The following is a 22,399-nucleotide window of genomic DNA, read 5'->3' on the forward strand; positions in this document are numbered from 1 at the left end:
TCCACTACAATGCTGGCTGACTACTGCTGGACACTCCTCCGAGATGCTCCCGAACAGCTGTACAAGAGACAGGCGAAGAAATCTAAGATGTAGTCAATGACTTGATTTTTTATAGGTAGGCTATTACAGTTGACCTTTTACTATTGGAATGCATTTCGTTATGTAAACATTAATTTCTTGCAGATTACAAAAAAACTAGAGCCAATTTTGCAATTTGACTGTCATATTCGTGTTCAGCACATAAAAATTGATAAGAATTGACTAATTTTATTTCAGTAACATGACTTTTGTAAAAATTTGTTGTCCAGTGTTATCATCACGTAAGCTACGTTTAGAGAACAAAGGGAATAACATAGAACATATGAAATCAATACTCAAGTCATATTATGTTGCTGGTGGTGACACAATTGTGTGACCATGCTGTTCGACACAAAGATAGTAAATTTAAGACTCGACATGATAACAACAGCCTAAATTGCAACGCGCTTAATTTATTTTCTTATCAATAAGAACATGTATATAATTGTCATATAACCACGTATTTTGATTTTACAACTTACAAATCTTTAAGCTTTTAAACATAATATTTAGCATTCATTCTTTCGGCTCAGTATAAACAATTTATACAAATGTATTTTTTTTCCTCTATTAAATACGCAAAGCGAACCTATCAGTATTTACCAAGAACTGTTGTGAATTAGAGATAATTCAACTAGTACTAAATATGTTGACCCGACTGTAGTAAGAAAATGTGAAACCGCAACTAATTTGTCATCGTCAAGTTGACAGTCTTCTAAACGCGTGTTGATGTCACCCACTGTATATAAGGAAACAGACATTATCTGAACAGATTCTAAAGAAACCATGGGTTGGAAGACAGTCGACGTCAGTTTGTATACATTGATAATCCTCTTACTAGTACTATGTATTTACTCAATCCCACTCAAGGTAACTTCTGAAATCACCAGTAAAACACTAATCCAGATGCCGAACATTCAGGTAGATAAGGTAAGTCTGAATTACTGTAAATCTGGTTATTTTCTCGCGGGGAGGAATATTACCATGATTATATACAATGATCAACACCATGCGTAAAGCGCAAGCATTGTACGCCACATTTACTTTGCGATTGGTGAATATTTAAATATTCAATGGCTCAATAATCTTATGATCGACGGTACTAGAGTTTTGCATATTTAATTTTTTCATTTGTTGTATGTAGACAAGAGAAATTTAGAATAAATGCTTTTCAAAATGCTTTAACCATTCACTGTCTTTCACAATGTTGATATGATCAAAAATACAAGTATAAAAGAAACCAACATCGATAAATTACAACCTTAGAATACACACTGTCAGGTTCACTGGTTCGGTTTCTGCGAACATTAACCTTTAGTATGTTCCATTGGTGCTAGTGAAGCGAGGTTCACTCCTTTCTCTTTTACACAGTAGTCTCTCTCTCTCTCTCCTCCTTCTCTTCAGCCTGTCTCCTACATTATTCATTGTCACTACTATCGCTTCAGATGGTACACCGCTCCGGTGGCCTAGTATTTAGAGCATTCGCCTGGGAAAAAGGAGGTCGTGGGTTCGATCCTCGGCCGAGTCATACCAAGACTTACAAAAATGGTACTAACAACTGCATCGCTTGGTGCTCACCATTGAGAGGTTAGTGTTAGGACTAGTGGACCTGGTGTAAAGATAATGTGACTGGGTGGGACATCATGCTACATGTCTGCGGCATGATGCCCAGTATTAGACATCACTATAAACTGCCACACTGCAGACATCGTAGCGATATGATTGAAAAATTGTTAAAGCTAAGTTAAAAATCCTAATCATACACACACACACACACACACACACACACACACACGCACAGAGACACACACAGACACACACAAACACACACCAGATGGTACAATCAATGTACTAATACCGTTTTACTAGAACAATAATCGCCCCGAATAGCATCATCACTTCAAGAAACTGTAAACACAAATACCTCCACTACTAAATTAACAACGTAGTCAGTACAGCCATGACCACCCGTGCATATACAGAGCTATTATTGTAATGTATTTTTTCTGTGTTGATACTGAATCATTGATTAACATTCATTTTCTTATTTATTAGCCTGACTCATATAAATGCATGGCAGTACCTGTCACAGATTTAGAGTTCTCAAATGTTGGTAAGTTAACTTTTGAAAAGATTTTCAATTTCTAGTTACCAAAGTTTGATCAATTTATCTGCTGCCCACATTTTTTTAAGCTCTGTTAGTCCCACATTTTCTGAGCAAGGTGAATTCGACACGGTTTATTTTTATTCTTTCTTATCAATCCTAAAATAACATTGATCATTCTGTTAAACACTACATGTGCAGACTTGTTTTATTACACTTATTAACGCTCAAGAACAGGCATCATTTGGCGAAAATTTCGAAAAACACTTTGCATAAGGTAACTTCGCCACCTTTTACATTTTGTGCTTCTTATCAAACCTAAAATAGAATTGATCATTCATTTAAACACTATATGTGCACACACTTGTTTGACTGCGCTTATTAACGCCCAGGAACATGCAAGTAAGATGAGATCATATGGCGGCGATTATTAAAAACACTTTTTACTAAATCTTTGTATGACTTTTACTTGATAAGTGAAAATCGTTACGACTCTGCAGTTGATTCTGTCAAAATCAGGTTTTCACTTCGAATATGTTGGAAGAGTATTGTAAATAAACATACTTTGAGTGTGGGTTATTACATAGTTTTTATTTAAACATTTTGATGACGTGTCTGTTGCAGTAAACATAACTACCTATGGATAAAACTTGCCTTAAATTAATGCGTTTGAATTATGTTAAATTTCTTTAGGAACATTGAAATTTGTTAAATTTGATTTTGAGATGAATCATAAACTTAAAGTTAAGTAATCTATAATTTCAGTTGGTTTTAGAATTGACGTCATCAAGGAAATAATTCATCATCTTTCTGTTGCATTTTGCGAAGAATACAAAACTCATCAGACTTTGTGGTAAGAACATTTTTGTTTCTTTCATACAAACTTTGCAAACGTTTAGAGATAAGAAGGAAGCAATGTGCAGAATGATGGAAGCATATTCCACGTACGTTACTTCTGTGAATTGTGCTTTTATGTCATGATATATCTGTAATGCCAAGTACTGAAATATTCAAATTTTGCGGTAACAAGAGAGGGTCTTTCAGATATTTCTTCTTTTGTCTGATTGGTGTGCTATGTAATATTTTGTGGCTTTTGTTATGATTGCCTTTTAAATGTTTTTACTAGGACTCAGAGTGTCTTATCAAAATAAATGGAGTGTAATAGAAAACATAAACAATGGCTGATACGGTATGAACTTACTACGTGTAAACATGTGAATGAATATTGCTTTTGTCATTTCCCACTATAAGCCATAATATGTTCCAATTGTCATAAAATTAAAAAAACAAGAAAATTCAGGCCGAGAAGAAAAGTAGGCAAATGATTTTTTTCTTACTAAAGATGGACGTAAACATTATTGGTACTTATTTGTTTAAAATATGTAAATCATGATGCTTTAATTGTCCTAATTAGGGATTGCAAGAGCAATCATGGTAACATTTGCTCCGGAAGGTCAATTGCATCTGGAGGCTGGGATGGATATTCCAAAGGTCACAATGACACTATGTTCCCCCAAGATGCGTATACTATATAAAATGTCTTTTTTTTTTGTTTCACAACGTTTTTCATATTACTTTCATTATTATTCAACGGTACTATTTTAACCGTTTGACACAAAATATATTGGCAAAGTAAAACCAAACGCTCTTTTTGTAAAATATTTATTATAACATCACTAACGGTCTTTACTTTATGTATGAATATCATTAAGATGCAAATACTTCATTTGCTAAAACAAAATTAATGAAAACAGACTAAATTAGAGAGAAGGGGCACAAAACTTGTTATCATTGTAATGTGTTGATATATTAAACAAGAAAAAGGGTTTCTAAAATACGCTTTCCGTTTACAGCATTATAATTATTGCCAATACTTTGCAGTTTGTCAGTATTACGTTCTTGTTTGAAAGATTCTTTTACTATCTTGTGTGAACTAGAAATTCGAGGATTTTTTTTTATTTACAGATATCGGTATCCATTTAGGAAAGGATGTTAAAATGAACTATGTCATCATTGAGGCACATTTCAAACAAGCAGTACCAGGTAAAAACCTTACAAACTTTCTTAATTGTTGGGATTCAAATTTAAATAACATAATTTTATTTAATGATAAATATTTTAATGTATACAAAAATTACGAATGTTTAAAGTAAATTAGGCTTATGTAGAGCAGACACATGATTGCATGTAATATAATGTTGAATAATAATACCGACTTTAAGACTAATTTAGGTCTTAAGTTCCAGAAACCATACTCTCGTTCAAATTTATTCTTCAAATCATTGCTGACAAATGTTTATTGTTACTATTGTACAGAATTTTATGACAACATTCAAAACAATTGCACTCAAGTTTCGAGTCTAATTGTACCTTTTATCTTCAAAGAATGGAAATGTTTGAGACTTTATGATTCTGATAATAGTCTTTGAAGCATGCATTTTATGTTGGTCACCTTGCAAGATCTAACAGGAGTCCATAACATCTATATTGCTGTATCTAGAATGGTTTCATGATCATCGCAAATACTTTTCTCGTATATTCAAGTGTAGCAACAAAACAATCTTTCAGTCTTTTAATAAAGTTTCATCTGTTACAGATCCTAGCGCTTTGAAAAGCAACCCAGCCAATGTAACACTTTTTATGACTGAGAAGAGGTATGTATTCCTTTAAACATTGAAAGAGAATTCGGTATTTAAAAGAATCGATAAGTATGTTTTTGAATTTGTTGAAAATGAATTACACGGGAATGGCAAAATATTAATGTTTTCTCACAGTTTTAAAATATGAGAAAGTAAACGAAGCAGTTATGATTTTGTGCTTATGGGTGCAAAAAGTAATCTACGCATTTTATAAAAATTGTGTATTTTGTTTGAAAATATTTGATTTTTGTAGTTTTGTTTTCCTTTGACATTAAATATTAGCAGGTATTAGAAATTTAAGCTCACAAAAGGAAAGATAAAACTTTATTTACTACTAATTATGTTTTTGTCGTGAATTCTTTCTATTATAGAATGCCAAGTTGACCCTCTTTAAAATTAACTGAAATCAATAATTGTAATGATTAAAACTGAAGGGAAAATCTACAGCAAAGTAATACAAACAAAGACTTTTGTGAAGTAGCAAAGATACGTCCGCCTTTACGCACATATAATAAAAGATGTTTCTACACAGTGGTTATAAAATTTTAATTCTCCTTTATACATGTAATATAATTTAGCTTTCACACAATGGTGACAATATATTTGCATTCTCCTCATCTGTATTTTATGTCAGCCAAAAGTATTCCTATCAAAAAGTCATTCTCTACTCCTCTGGATATATCCCGGCATTTTCAGAAGGTAAGTGGTTTTTAACGTCATAAATGAGCAAAGTCCTTGTTTATAAATACCGTGTATTCGACGCTGAACTCAACTTTATGACATATATAATTACAGAGCTCTCTATGATATATAAAAAAGCGATGTTTTCAATCTACTCTAGTTGTAATTTTTATATTTTGTATTTATATTATCCATTACAAAGCAAGTATATGTATAGAAATACAATTTTATTTCGAATGATGTATACAGTTAATAAGTACGTGACACTGATTTGATTGCTACAGTGTTTAGAAGAGATTGAGAAAGTGTTTCTTTAGATATAGATTTATATATCTTTCTACATTGACAACTAACTATGGCAAACCTCTTCCTAATCACAATCCAATACATTCAAGTTCGGAAGCAATACGATGTTTGGACCCTTCGTTTGATTTCAATAATTAGTCTTTATTACTTTCGATAACGTCTTGAATAATTAAAGTCTTGTGTGTTGTCGAATATATAGTGTCGATCACTGAATTTGTTTTCATTGTATGATAAGTACGTAATTATTTTATCGGCTTTTTAATATGATTTTCATGATTATGTCATCAAAGAACTGCAACAAATATAAACTATTTGATGAATGGGTTATATATAATATTATTAATATTATTATTATTACATTCATTATTATTGCACTTACGTGAATTTTTCTCATTTGTTCAGTCACTGACCACTTCATTTGCATTTGATTGAGGTGAGAATCAGGAAAACAATTGTGGAAGGGCATAACAAGTAATTTTGTTTGAGAGTTAATGTATCTTGAATTCGTCCATATTACTGATTCAAGGAGAATCAAGATGATCAGTGAAATTGAAAGAAACCACTAAAACAAATTCACTTTTCCAAAGAATGTTTATAATAATGTTATTTTCTCTAATTGATTTAGTGAGGAGGTTTTATTTTGACATGTACGTTTTTGAAAACTTCGGCAAATTGTTTGTAGACTATTCTTCTGTTATCCTCTTACGTGCAAACGGATAATTAAGTTCTAATTTATTTTCAGATTTTAAGGCAGAAGTAAGTTACAAGTGGGAAAGTGTTCCAGTATATGTGTATGAATATTTTGTCCATACACACAACTATGGTAAGTGGGATATTTAATGCATCGAAATATGTTACAAAGTTTTCTAATATTTGAGCATTACCCAAGAAAGCTTTAGAATTAACGTGTCCTGGCTCATTGGTGTTTTATGCTTTTTTAATTGTTATTTGTTCGTATTCACTTACATTATGATGCATATATTGGAAATTAAGATTTCTTCTTAACCGTTATTTAGGATTGCCGGCCAAAACAAAACCGTGGATTGCTAAGATTTGTTTTGAGTTCTCGAAGTAGTAACATGTATTTCAGAGATCAAATATTTCTCTACTTATCAAATAATTGAATTTAGTTTAACGGTTCATAGAAAAAGGGTGTCTCTAAACAGCTGGATATTATACTAATTTCTCATATAGACTTAACATTTGTATGGTAGATAATTCAGTGTTCTCTCGCCTAGTACTAGTCAAAATTGCTTCTGTCCGTTGTTAAACGTATTAACAGTGATGCTATCTTGCGTGTTTTTTTTTTATCCCAGTGCTCTTTTGGATTGAACAACAACGTTGGGCGGAAAGAAAACAAAACCGGTTTATTCTGTGTATTTTTTAAATGTGTTCCTTATAATGTACAATGTGTTAGTTTGTTCATAGTCGCAGTTTATTTACAACGTGAAAAGTTCACGTCTGTCTTGTATCATGAAAGCGACCATCTGGAACATCTGGGGAAAAAAAACTTTGCTAAATGATTGGTGTGCCTATTATAGCTTACACGACGATGTCTTAGTGGAGAAAATAAGTTAAGAAAATTTAAAACGTGATGATATAATTATGAAGTAAAATAGCATCTCATTTGTTTCTATTAATAATACCACCTCAGTTAATCAATGCATTTGCAGGCAGTCCTACTGTACATGGCCATGATTAAAAAAATAGCTCTGTATTCCACAATATCTAATCTTCGCTTTAATTATTCAGGTCAACTAATAGAGGGATACATAGTGAAAAACAACACCAAAATCTTAATCACGATGGAAAATCCCAAAGAAAGAAGTCACGTAAGTTAGCCTTCTTGCAACGACTACGTTCATAGGGTGAAGAACTTGAAGAATGTATATGCAATATTTAACCTGTGTTCAGATTTCGTGAAATATATACTGGAAATATATTAAAACAGCTAAGATTTAATAGTCGATTCAAAACGAACAGTTTTCATGACATTACCTCCAATTTTAATTATATTTATTTAAAAAAAATGTTATATAGGTGGAATCTGAACATTTTGAAAATTTATTTAAGTTAAAAAAAAATTCTTTAGTTTTATAATATTCAGTCTATGCAGTCTAAATAAATATAGGGCAGCAATTGTACGGTACTAATAGTTATCAATTCGCGTTATTAACTTATAAAGGAGCGTTTGAGTAACCACATTTTGTCAATTATAAAAGGACATAACAGTCACACAGCTTGTAAATTGACTGTGCTCTGCACCGACGGCAGTTGCGAAGCTTATATAACATTTACATATACAGAAGACTAAATTTCATGATATTAAAGGATGGAATGTCTTTAGAAATACATCACTCTTTAATAAGAATTGGGCTTCATATTTTGCGTGGCCACGAAATCATGAAGCTTAACAGTCGAGTACGCACTACACAAGAACGACCTTCGCTTGGCTACGACCGTCATTAGAAACAGTTATAAAAATAACATAAAGTCTTAAATTATGTATAACGAACCCAAGCATTATTTAAACGTATTGCCAAATAAGCAGGGCAAAGAGATATATAAATTATTCCTTTCTGTTGTAATAGACTAACAATTTGTATTTTCTGCCTCACATGATACTAGTTTATCCGGTCTAAGTAATTGTTACACAGGCTAGGTAACAGGTTGTAATTAATACTTTTGGGCGCTATTGCAGGACACTGTCCAAATTGAGGGAGAACCGATCGAGATTAGACCTGGTGACATTCTGGTAAGTTTCGATAAAACGAAATGAGAGTTAATTTCATAAAACGAATTAAACACAACAAGTGTGATGGATATATAAGGGAATCAATGCACTGATGAGTCGGGAAGGTGTGCAGATTTTATTTTAGTCTGGAATCAGATCACCATAATTAATTTGTTGACATTACCATGGCAAATACTCAGTAGGCCTTGACAATGATCAATATAATCGATATTTGCTTTAATGAATAAAGAATAATATGGAAAAATCAATTACCGGATTTTACTACCGTTTCTGGTCAAATGGGTGTAAAGGCAGTGGATGCGGTGCCGGCTAATATTGTGTGTTTAATTGAAAGTTAGTCAAAATCGCTGCATCCAAAAATGAAAAGAAAAGGATGATATATTCACGATCAAGAAAACTGGTATTTAATAAGAACTAACATCAAAACAAAGAAAAAAATATATGTAATATTGGAAAATGACTTACTATGTACGAAGATTACAGATACAGGTTATTGCGACCTAATTACGTTTACCTTGTACGAGGACACCAATGAGGAAAATGGTTTCGGAATTATGTCCATGCTCTTCATTTCCACACATCATGTAGAAAGATACCAACAGTGTCAGAAAAGGAGAGTTGCTGGAGGCAAACATATTTTTCAGTCAACTATATTACAAATTGCTTGTAGGAAAATTTAAATAGGGCACTTATTTATTTGGAATTGATTAACGTTATGTAAAGCTTCTAAACTGAATCAACATTTTTGTCTACCAATCTACTGACCGGTTAAGAATAAACATATGGGATGGAAAAAATAGAGTTACTTAAGTGAGTTTGGTAGAAAAGTTAAGTTAAATGATAACTTGAAAAGGACCTCTTCTGTTTTGTGTGTGTGGTCTAAATGTTTTTTATAAACATGATGTACTAGTCTTAGGGTCCATTTTGTATTCTTCTATTCGATTGTGACGGGACTCTTCTAATTGTCTAATTTTGTACGCAGTATTATTATTATTATTATTATTTGACAGGCTGTTAGATGTTCATACAGAAACATTGCGCCTAACAAAGTCCTATTCGGGTAAGATGACCAATGAAAACTCTGAATCTTTTCTTCTAAAGTCTTTAATTCATAAACTGGCAAAAATTAATTATTTCTATCAGTCATTATTATGTAGATTCATGTTCTCTAAGGATCTGATCTTTAAATTCATTTCTGAAGACGCGAAAGAGACAAAAACGCTTGCAAATATCAAAAGACATTAAAAGCATCTGGAAAAACTCGCATTCACGAATTATCGTGCTTAACCTGATTACATGTATCTACAGGCATATCATTGTTTGTTGAATCTGTTGTTTTTCAGTGTGATTAAATTTAACATATTGTTTTACCGTCTAAAGATAGGTTTATAGTGAAAGAAGCCGATTGCTTTACAATGCTGGTTATGGGAAAGGTTTTGTTTCTTTCCTTTAGTATTTTGAAGGTAGCAGGATATTTTAGGAAATTAGATTTGAAACATTTTCGGTGTAGATTGCGATTTAAGATATAAATAATCATTATAAGCTCTCTGTCATTTCACACTGCTTAATGTCATTTGCTATATCGCCAATGCTGACTATTTATATTCTTCTTAACAGAACAGGAGGAGCTGACGAAATGTGCAATCTAATATTAACCTTCAAGTATGATGCAAAAGAAATAGATTCATTTCCTGAGGCCATCAAATATAGCAGTAACGCGCAAGACAAAGTGTGGTGTTCAGATGATGGACATGATCAAGGGGGTGTACTTTGTGGCTTGCAACATGAGGCGGATAGTAAAGCATCACCGGAAAATGTCAACAGATTTGCAATGTGATTATGAGAATGTGTACATAATCATATGTTAACAATGTTAAAGAAAAAGATAAATGAATTTGTGGATAAAAAAGTTTCTATAAACCACTGCCCAATATATTTGACAGAGTGCCTTGTTCTGAAATCGCTGAATGAGGAATGCATAGATGACATAACATACCTTTATCAAAATGCTTCATTTGAAATTGTCAGTCAATGACTGCCTTTACCAGACTCCATTTGAAATTAAAAGGAATACATGGCTGTACTCATATGTGGACATTGTATATTAAGAAAACCATATTTTGTCAAATGTGTCATTCTCTTTTAGTATATATCATTATGGATATTTTAGTCTTACATTTATTTGTACCTTAGACGGAACATCCGGACATATTTAGCTGCAGAAATCCAAGTAAATACGTGATAAGTTTGCAGTGGTTTGTGATGAAAAACATAAACTAGATATAATAAGTATAGATGAGCTTTTAGTTTATTTACTTCACGATGTACATATCTTAAAAATAAAGATTTCTTTTCTTAAATATTGTTTTTCCTTCTTTATGTGATGGATATGTGCGTAGCCAGTGTAAATTGCCTCAGCCACATTCAGTCATTGCACTAACAAATATCTTCAGCGACAATCAAATGGGAGCTTCAATCATATCCAATAGTGTCATTTGTGTCAAAAACAATCAGGAAATATTCGTTTTCAGCGGACAAAAGTTGCGAAAATACATGCATTAACATAAACATTCTTACTGGTTGTTTCCTAGTCGAAGCGCGTCTTATATTACACAATACTTACGTATATATATATATATATATATATATATATATATATATATATATATATATATATATATATATATATATATATATATATTATTATTATTATTATTATATGCATATTATAATTGTTGCTGAGATTTGTACGTATCGCACGATGGAAACTCAATGATATTACGAGCGCGATACGACAACGTCAAAAGGCGTTCCGAATTTAGGATGTACTATTAAGATACATGCTTACAATCAGGATTTGAACCTTCATCACGAATAGGTAATGTTGACCTGGAAATAGAGGAAATGAGAATATATACAGAATTTTATCTCACTTGAGTTTTTTCCTTTGTGAATAAAATTCGGCTCGAACATGAGCACGTAGAAATGTTTGTGTTACTAAATTGACACATATGTGCTTGACAAGCTTTATTAGCATATTTTTCATACATACGGTTTTGCTAATGTCAGGCTAATTTGATACCATCATATAAAGCTGGAATGCAGATTAATAGCTAGCATGACGTGGAAGGAGGGATGAATGTGTAACAGATTAATAGCTATCTTGACGTGGAAGGAGGGATAAATGTGTAACAGATTAATAGCTAGCATGACGTGGAAGGAGGTATGAATGTGTAACAGATTAATAGCTAGCTTGACGTGGAAGGAGGGATGAATGTGTAACAGATTAATAGCTAGCTTGACGTGGAAGGAGGGATAAATGTGAATTAATATATGCATAATATTAGGGTCGCAAATATGAAACAGAGGTTTCTGCATGTGCCTACGAGGAAGAGTCATGGGTACAAAATTATTGCTGAGGGTGGAGGTTGATTTTCTGAAGTGATGAATGGTTCAGAAGTTTTTACAGTGGTGCTTATTTTCAGAAGAGAACTCGCAAAAGACACACACACACACACACACACACACACACACACATATATATATATATATATATATATATATATATATATATATATATATATATATATATATATATATATATATATATATATATATATATATGTATATATATATATACGCAACCCTAACGCCAAAATTTTGATTTCTCTAATATGTACTGCGTGCGTATTTTAATCACCTTTGACATAGAAGAATCACAGACCAACATGTTGCTGTGAAGTATACAGTTTTATAATGTATCATAGAGAAGATCTAGAAATGAGAAGATTAGCAAACATACCTGCTCAAACCGAAGAAAGTGAAATACATTTGTCCCGAATTTTAAAAAAATGTAATTGTTTATATATGCGTGTTAGCGCCGTTAACACTTAGAATGAAATGTAAAATAGACTAAATCTCAGTACACGAAGCTATGAAAACAACTGAGGTGAACAGTTACCAGTACTGTGCAGAGGTCCGTTGTTTTTTTTCTTTTCTTGCCACGTTGTAGCGAATATATAAGATGATTATGTTATGTACACCTGTGGTTCAACGTATATGTACATGAGGTTTCTCCCAAGGTGTATAATGGTTGTTATTTTTTATATTTTTGCTTCTGATAACTCTAATATTAGTTGTTTTCAAGGAGGCACTAGTTTTGTTTATGCCTTTCGGAACGTGCCTGGAGCATCCACGCACGCACCAACACATATAATGGACTTAAGTCGAGACAAACGTTGCTCAAATATTTTATATGTGCTTAAAATATAACTTTGATACTATTCACTTGACAATCGTTTAATCGAACAAAGTTCAAACCTTTATCTGGATATTGAAATGCAATTCATTATGGATCGATTTTCAGTGTCAGAATAGAATAAATATATGTTAATAGTTCTTTATAATTCATTAATTAAAATAAAGTGATTTTCATGCTTAATGAAATTGTTTTCGTTGCAATACATTAGCCAAAATAATGTCTAACTCTCATTCAGGATGAAGATATAATTTTAAACTCCAAAGGCAAATATGCATAAAAGACATTTTTTGACATAACTTGATATAAATAAATGCCAGTGTAAACGGAAAAATATGTACCTTAAGACTGAATATAAATTCGTTTAAGGATAAAAGACTACAGTGTAATATTTACTCATGAATGATTACAGCTTTCAATGGTATCTGATAAAAATTGACAGCGTATATTAAATTTGAAAGCTTAGTTATTGTTTAGTATTATCACCACATTGACTGAGGAAATATTTTTTTTTAAAGTCTACATATATAACAAAGACACAATAAATGTTTTATAGTTTTATCAAACCGTAAAAACAGAAATATTTGTCTTAGCCCTGCCTTTTTTTCCGAATGGAGCCCCATTTCATTGTTCCTGTGAAAAATGAATACCCCTCTCCTGCATAAAATCAAACTTGAAGGCCTTCTTTTGAACACCATTCTTTTGCTAGTACTACTAATAATATTGCTAATAATAAGAATAAGAATAAGAATAACAATCCATTGACTAATTAAACCTCTTAGGATACACTTATCATATGATCTTCTACACGTGTATGCATCTGTACAAATTCAATCACATAAACTTTCAAACTTTTTAATTCGCAACTGTAGTTAAAATTAAACCAATAGCGTTTGAAAGTTTAACATGTGAATATACATGTATAGGGTCGTATATGAGTGCTTATTTCAAATGAAATGAATGAAATGAGATTCACGACTACCTTTTTGAGCCTAGACAATAAAAAGATTGAAATTCTTCGAAGAGTTACATAAATTTCATCTGAAATCAGATCACATTCAAGATTATATTTATCGCATGGCAAGTTTATTTTCTAAAGGAGTAGTGAACAAGTCTAAAGGACATTAAACTGTGCGGTATCTGTAGCTATCACAAATGCCGTTAAATGTCATAAAGCGACAGTAAAATCCATAATATGACATTCACCAGAGGCTCTGAAATCAATGCTGACATTAAATTGAATAAATTATGCCATTTACGGACCATCCACTGCACTTGTAAACGCTACAAATTACACACAAGTATCGTTGAGTAAGTACCACTTTAACTACAGATATGTTTTCAATACAAAATTAATTCTCCCTTTTATTGGTTCGCGTCAGGATATCGGTACCTTTGCATAGACACTGCTATTGCTCATGTCCCTTGTCCGTCTGTCAGTGGTAATTTTTGCTTCAATATGTGTGTTCCAGATTCTGTCCATTTTACGATATTTCTTTCATTCTTTACCGATATATCTACCCGGTTGTCTGTGTCACGGAATTATGTACATTGCTTATGTATTGTGCATGTATTATGGTTCGTTTTTGCTTGCAGCGTTACCTAAGGGTGATTTCTCATTATGATACATTATTTCAATGGAGTGAGTTGGGTTCCCTCCATGCTGCAAGAGCAAAGAGTGTACAATGAGAAAACCAGTATGCATTGAACTCACGGGCCGCGCATTGCAACATAGCCAGAAACCTTATACGCTTGTAGCAGGATCTAATTTCACATTACGAAAAGTCCACTTTTTGTCCCAATATCTCCGGTTGTAGAAGTATGTGAAATGTAAAATTGTATTTTCCTGTCAGTATTATAGGATATAATTGTTTTATTCTAGTATTACTCTGAGTTTTATATAATCCGACTTGTGTCATATAATGCAATGTTATTGGATGTATGTTTTCAGTTTTGCCAGTGTATCAGTTGAAGACAAGAAATGTATTCACATTAATGTTGCACGTATAAGGAACGAGAGAATTTTACTTCAAGTTCTGTAAGATTCTCGTCTGATACATGTTCACATATTTATCCAATTATTATGATAAAACTATATAGTAGTCCCGATGATATGATGTTTATAAAATAATCAGTTCCACTCACGCGCATGCGGCACGTACGTCTTTGCTCGTTATACATAACGGTGTCACATATATTACACGTATTAGACGTATTATTTTCAGCTGAAAGGAGTGTGTGTGTGTGTGTGTGTGTGTGTGTGTGATTTGGATTTTTAACGTAGCTTTAAACAAATTTCAGTCATATCGCTACGATATCTGCAGTGTGGCAGTTTATAGTGATGCCTAGCGCAGACATGTAGCATGATGTCCCACCCAGTCACATTATTCTGACACAAGGCCGACCAGTCCTAACACTAACCTCTTAATGCTGTTCGTCAAGCGAGGCCTCTGTTAGTACCATTTTTAGAAGTCTTTGGTATGACTCGGCCGGGGATCGAACCCACGACCTCTCGCATCCGAGGCGGACGCTCTAACCACTAGGCCATCGAAGCGGTCCTGAAAGGAGTGATGTAGTGATACTGACAGCGCTATGACGTGTATAGAGCCATCCTGTATCCGTTCTGCGCTTGGACATTGTTGAATGTGTTGTTTTAGCCGTGTGCTAAATTTGGGTTCGTACATACCCGGTGTGCTGCTGTCGGTGGTGACGTTGGTCCCAAGCTTCGGGACCAACGGGTCTGCAAGGATCAAAAGGGTTCTCCGGATCTTTAGGCAGACTGGGTCGGGGCGGACCATTCGTTGTGGCTCCTTAACCATCCGGCAGAACGATGGGGCTGATGATTATCTTGTGGCCGTGAACGGGACGCCAAAAGATATATGTTCCAATTTTTCTGAAAATAATTTATCACTATTTAAGTGAAATTCATTTATTACTATTTGAGTGAAATTTATTTATTAGTATTTGAGTGAAATTCATTTATCACTATTTGAGTGAAATTCGTTTATCACTATTTAAGTGAAATTCGTTTATCACTATTTGAGTGAATATTTTTTATCACTATTTGAGTAAACATTATTATTACCATTACTTGTGTGGAACTAATCTATCCCTGAAAGAATAGCCGTCATTAGCGGAGTGAAAAAGTAATCAAACTGTTTGAATGATTAATCATTGTTTATTGTTGTGCTTAATTTGTTTAATTTCAATTCATCCATTATTGTTGACTATTCGTTTTAAATTACTTTGCAAACCGTTCCATTTGGGAACAGTATTATTTTTCGTTATCAGTTGTTTAACTCAGTGCGCATCATTGTGTTAAAACATCAAATGTTGGAATTTATGCTCACGAGATTGGGTGTAGGATTTTCTATATTTAATCATAAATAAATAAACATCGCATTTTCGTTATCATTCTTAGTGTCTTCACTATAATCTCATACCAACCCTGTTCATTTTGTTCGTCTGTCTGTCCAACTGTGTTATGCCATCCTGTCTAGTCATAATTTTCTCAATTTTTTTGAAATATCAGTTATTGGCAAGAGCGGTCTGAAGAGGGTCTAAGGTCAGATTAACGAAATATATTCCAGTCAAACGTCTGACCCTAACCCTAATCCTACCATTAAACAGACCCATAACTCAAAACCCAAACCCTAAGCATAATCATCTTGGAAGTCTGATCGGAATAGATTTTGCTTATTTGACCTTTTTTTTAGTGTTGTTTTGAAAATAGTATTTCTTCATGACAGGATATTAAATGCCTAATCTCATTGTTAATAGTATTTCTGAGAGCCCAATATTATTAGAAGAGATATGCCAAAATAGAACATTCAAAATATGTCATTTAATGGACTGAATATGCATAGTGCAGCATACATAGAATATGACAAAATTATATTTCCGGATAAATTATAAAATTATAGTCGGTCAGCATAATTAAGACTTTGAAAGATTTCGTGTCCGGTCCAACTTATGTAAAAATTTCCCGGTTTGAATCCTACTAAATTTTTTTTATAATGCATGTATGTGCCACAGTTACCATAATACTATATCAAGGAATCAATCAACTAGTTATAGGCATTTCTAAAATATCAACCCGACTTTAAATGTCATTTTCAAGTAACCAATTTTGCACAAACAAAAACTGAGTATACTATTACTCTTACATACAAAGTACATGCGAGTGGTTCTGCAAGTCCCATCATAGTAGATTACACAGCAAAATTAACTAGATTTCGTTCTCTTTTAAATGCCACTGCGACAATCTGTCACGTGGTTATTTAGTGCCAATAAGAGGAAATATTTTTAAAAGTGTATATAAAGGAGATTTGCGTTGCAGGTGTGATCTTGGTATTATTTTGTTAATGACTTTAATTGAAAGATCCCTAGCTGCTTTTCCTTGACACCGAAACGCTGATGCTTTTGTACCGAACATTTAAACTTTAGGAAGTAAAGTTGATGCGATATAGTTGCTTAAAAAATTGTCAACATCTGTTCATAACTGGTCGTAATGGTGGTGGAAAACTAATTTAGTGTTTAGGTATGATCTTTGGGCACTAAAAGGATATTACATAATTTTAAACAATCTGAATATGATATACGAGTTTGATAGTACTGAGGCATTATTTTCACCAATAAAAATGTTATATAGAAATTTGATGGTCAACACGAACGAAAGATTCGGAACCTTGTCAATTTGTACTTGTCAAACACACTGTCCTTGCGTGTCATATGGGAAAATCCCAATTTGACTACTGTATAGGATCCGTTTTACGCGTAACAGAGGTTCGTTTGGCACGGTTTTTATAAGATAATTATATTAAGCTATTTGTTCCAGATCATTGTTTTTGCTAATTACACATTTATAATAGAATAATTTGGAGATATGATTTTCATATTTAAAAAAAAACATAGGGACTGGACATGAAATTCGCTAAATTAGCTAAATTCACTTAAAAAAGTACAAGAGAAAGAAGTGGGGGAGAAGCATGAGTAAAATACATTAATAGTGGCGTTAGATATAATAATAGTGATAATACTGCTACTATTATTATTATTACTACTACTATATAATAATAATAATAATAATAATATGTGAGGAGAGCAAATATTATATACTGCATGCAAAATTTATAAATAATTGTATTAGTGGAAATAATGACTTAGTCATTAACCATATAATACAATCTTTGTTATTTAATTGTGGGTAGGCACCTGCAATGATATTTGACTAGGCTTTCATGTTTTCAGGGATGATGAAAAATGTTTTATTTCATTTAATTAAACAAAAATATATCCAGTAGCTACACTTCCATTCGGCTAAAATCATTCTTATACAGCAGGTACTTGCTTTTTTTTTGCATACAATCATATTATCGTCTTGTGGTTGATGTTGTCACCATTGGATGATTAAAGGTGTGAAACTATGCTTTCATTCGAGAATTAAATATTAATTCAGTAGGTTTGCATGGAACAAATAAGCACCTTTTGCAAAACATGCACTGACACATTTCTTTTAACGATCAGTCAGGGTGAAATGTACATAAAAGACATTTGTGACATTAACTGATTATAATTAATTGCTAATGTACAAGAGAAATATATACATTTTGACTGAATATAAATAATTTGATGAAGAGACATGACAGAGAATATACTTGATTAATGATGATTTCAGCTTGTAAGATGTCTGAGGAAAATCTATGGAGCGTTTCTTAAATTGACAAAATTAACATGGTCTTCAGTATCATTACCATACTGTCACTACTATTACCTCTACTACTACTACTATTGCTACTATTACCACCAACACTACTACTACTGATATTACTACTATCACTACTACTACCACTACTATTACTACTACTACTACTACTACTATTACTACTACTACTACTACAACTGATACTACTATTACCAATACTACTACAACTGTTGTCACTACTGCCAATAACACTACTGTTACTAATATTAATACTACTAATACTATCACTTCTACTACTGCCACTGCTATTAATAGTATCATTACTACTTCCACAACTACTACTGCTATCATTATAAAGTGATCTTATTTAAAGTACATTAAAATGGGAAGCATCTCTAGCTGTCAGTCAGTGTCATAAAGTGACACACATCGGATTTTTTAAAATAAATTTCCTGTCTCTTTACATTGACCGCAGACTCTGGAAGGAGCGCTGACAGTAAACTGGATAAATTGCGATATTTACTAATTATCCATTGCACTTGTAAACGTAAAAACATTGCACACAATTACTGTTGAATTCATACAGCCTTAACTGTTGATATTTTTCAGACACAAAATTGTTCCTACTGTTTATTGGTTCGCATGATTATATTAACACATTTGCAGAGACACTGCCTTTAATTTGTCGATAGTTCATGAGGATGAATGGCGTATTTCTTTCGCCCCTTTCAATCGGAAGCGAGACTGAGAATATAATAATTCGCCAAAGCGTGATGATGAAAGTTTGACTTATTAAACTTTCTGTACGTACGTACTTTTAGAAATGGGTAAAAGTGCTTAGAAAACCCAACAATTTAATGATAGCAATGAATACACAACAGTCTAATCTCAATGATACCGAAAACCCAACATACTAATATTGATAGCATGGAATATCCAACGCACCTAGTAAATATACAGTTTTAATCGCATACTTTTCTTTGGAACAATGGAACTTCTGCACGCTTCGTCTCGTTTCTCTTATTATCTAAACTGGAAAGTGTTTAGGGGGCAGGGTCCAGTTTTTATGTACAAATTTAATGCCGCAATCAGCGACCTAGTATAAAAAATCATAAAAAATCGAATACACAAGTGAGGTCAAAAAGGTCCATATTTTTAGATACCTATATTAAAACAAAGCATAAGAATATTATTCACTTGACCAGAGAAGTCAATGGCAGTTCACAGCAGAAGAGGATCATGCACCCCAACCCCTATTTATACCTGCATTTTTCACATCCAAATGCCATTTTTGACAGCATGTGGTGCTCACAGTGCAAACGCAAGCCCTTTCCTTGGATGAAAATTTTGAAAAACATTGTCTATTAAATAGTTTGATGCAATTCAGAATAGTTGTCATCCAAGCCGTTTTTGAGATACTCTAGTTGCCTTGAACCCACGTGTTTACTGCTATGGGAGACTAGCTCTTCTTCCTAGCCAACTATTGGTATTTCACTATCAACATACTGCAGAGCAACTATGGAAGGTGTACATGCCTGACATCAGTTTCAAGAACAACACAAGCCCAAAACACCTAGTTCACAAATATATCAATATCTATCAATACTAAACAATAATAGCTGAAAAAGTCACACCATAGCCTTAAGTTAAGAAATTTGCCAGGGGCCAATTTACGAAACTGGACCCTGCCACCTTAGAGCTGTCCGCATTATATCCTGAAACGAAACAATTTGCTTTGATTTTCTCTTTTACTTATAAGCGTTTCATTAAACTACTATATATATATATATATATATATATATATATATATATATATATATATATATATATATAACGTGCATTTTATGCAACAGAAGCGTAGTACTTAAGTTGGAGAACTTATTGCCCATGGCAATCAAATATATTTGAACTAAACATCCTATCATAAATTCTGGTCGTCACACCACAGTTAGTAAACAGTGTGACCTGAAACAGATATATTTATAACATCGTACGGACAGAACCTCTGTTTATGTCTAAAACTGGTCATTTGCCAAGAACATGTTTACATCATTCAGTGATATGTCCCTAGAAGAAGTCATGCATATCATTCCAGCATGTATGGTAATATATCAAAATAATGGGAAACGTCAAACCGTATACTTGTTTCCACCATTGTCACATGAAATACTTGTGCCAGATTAGAAGCTTTTTCTTTTGGAGAACAGTTGGCAAATATAGGAGACGCTACATTCACTATTCAAAATACCTTCATTTTGTACCTTTTTCATATTGCATTTTCAGCAAATTATATTTTTTGTTTCAATTTTCTAACATTTTCTGCAATGCATACAATGCATCCAAGCGTTAAGTGGAATAACGTTTCGTTTTCGTCCTGACATTAAAGTTCCCTGTTACCTCTACTGAATGTTGCTGAATGACATACAGTTGGCATTTTTGTTATATAATGGTAGGTTTTAAGCAACTATCTCATATTTAGATCCATCAGTTGCCATTTGGATCAGTCAGACTAAACTAAAAACTTAAACTTTGTGTTAAACTTGTATATCATAGCTTCGGACTTATTTTGATTAATATAAAATTTTCGTATTAGTCAATATTAATTATTTTGCGAATCCGATAAACATTAGATCAGAATAATTGGAATGACTGAAATACACTTTTTTATCTTCTTTGGTGGGTTCCAAATATCGTGATACAATTTGCGCCCAAATATTGTGAAAATAACTCTCAATAAAGTGGTTTACATATTAATCCAATTAACGACAGTAAAACAAAATTCCATTAATTAAACGGTAAAGTAATGTTTTGATCTATAATCTACGTCTGCTATATATAAAGAAACTATCTTGTCGATCTTTTCACAGCTCTGCCGAACGTTAACTTTACATGCATTCTCCCAATTTTCCCTCTACTGAATAAATCATTTATTTCTGTTGGTCAATAGTACCTTTCAAAAAATGTTTTTAACCTAAACAACTCGCTTCTTGTTCTTAGGCGAGCAATAATTTATTCCACTTCCCCTTCTGAATTCATATTCAATTTTCGTAAACATATTTTTACATATTCAGTCATCCAGTAATGAAAACATCAACAACAATATGATACTATGATTGCGAATGCAAATATCTACGATGTAACAAAGGTTTTATCCATTGCAAATATATTTACTGGATGTTGTTATACCCACATTGGCTGTATCAGAGACTAGAACCCACACGGACAGGGTTGAGATGGTAGTGATTGGTAACGGCCACCCAGTACTCCTATTTAATGAATGCATTTTTGTTTGAATTAAAAGTAAAAAGAACGCTTTTATATCATCCGTACAAAACTCTGAAAAATAATTAGATGCCATTGCAGGTGCTTCTGCAGAATTATATAATTACGATAGAATTATACGGTTAATAACTAAGTAATTAGTTAGACAAGTACAATTATTTATAATTCTTGAATGTAGTATATAATATTTTCTAAAACCATATGTATTAAATAGGCGTAGTTCAGATTTCATAAGTCATAAGTTGTCTGAATTCCGGAAATGATTGTTCAGTTCTTACAGTTACGGAAAGCATGTTCCACATTGATATGGTCCAACTGATAAATGACGCATTTGATATTTATAATCTCAAATTTATAGTTTTTAATTAAATCTAATTCTCAGGTTATAACATGCTGAACTGGCAGATGAGAGGCGGTGATAAATCATAAAGATTAATTGGACATTGACTAATAGTAATTTTATCAAAGTACATATTAATTGAATTTTGTCTTTTACAATTTGTTTTACCAAAGAGGTTCCATAAACGCATGTGTCTGGGCATTTGTCTAAATCTGAATCACCTACAATAACCTGGGTCACTATCCTGATACT

General features: G+C 32.7%; 1 protein-coding gene across 1 annotated transcript; it reads left to right on the forward strand.

Moving 5' to 3' along the window:
• Positions 1-830: 830 nt before the first annotated feature.
• Positions 831-10,923, forward strand: LOC149786388 (putative peptidylglycine alpha-hydroxylating monooxygenase 1). The gene is made up of 12 exons (XM_089976807.1): positions 831-1,008; positions 2,134-2,191; positions 2,948-3,035; positions 3,597-3,698; positions 4,146-4,225; positions 4,779-4,836; positions 5,456-5,520; positions 6,551-6,631; positions 7,561-7,640; positions 8,510-8,563; positions 9,574-9,623; positions 10,181-10,923. The coding sequence occupies exons 1-12, from the start codon at positions 865-867 to the stop codon at positions 10,398-10,400; spliced, it is 1,080 nt and encodes a 359-aa protein (XP_089832933.1). The 5' UTR covers positions 831-864; the 3' UTR covers positions 10,401-10,923.
• Positions 10,924-22,399: the final 11,476 nt, after the last annotated feature.

Source organism: Sinohyriopsis cumingii, chromosome 12 (assembly GCF_028554795.1).
Source record: "Sinohyriopsis cumingii isolate HCF-2022 chromosome 12, ASM2855479v2, whole genome shotgun sequence".
Lineage (NCBI taxonomy): Eukaryota > Metazoa > Mollusca > Bivalvia > Unionida > Unionidae > Sinohyriopsis > Sinohyriopsis cumingii.

Bases quoted from the DNA above. Each gene is read 5' to 3' on its own strand.
- LOC149786388 (XM_089976807.1), top strand. From the start codon at position 865: ATGGGTTGGAAGACAGTCGACGTCAGTTTGTATACATTGATAATCCTC. The intron at 3,699-4,145 runs AGATGCGTATAC...TTTTTTATTTAC, and splicing joins AATGACACTATGTTCCCCCA to AGATATCGGTATCCATTTAG. The intron at 8,564-9,573 runs GTAAGTTTCGAT...ATTATTTGACAG, and splicing joins TTAGACCTGGTGACATTCTG to GCTGTTAGATGTTCATACAG.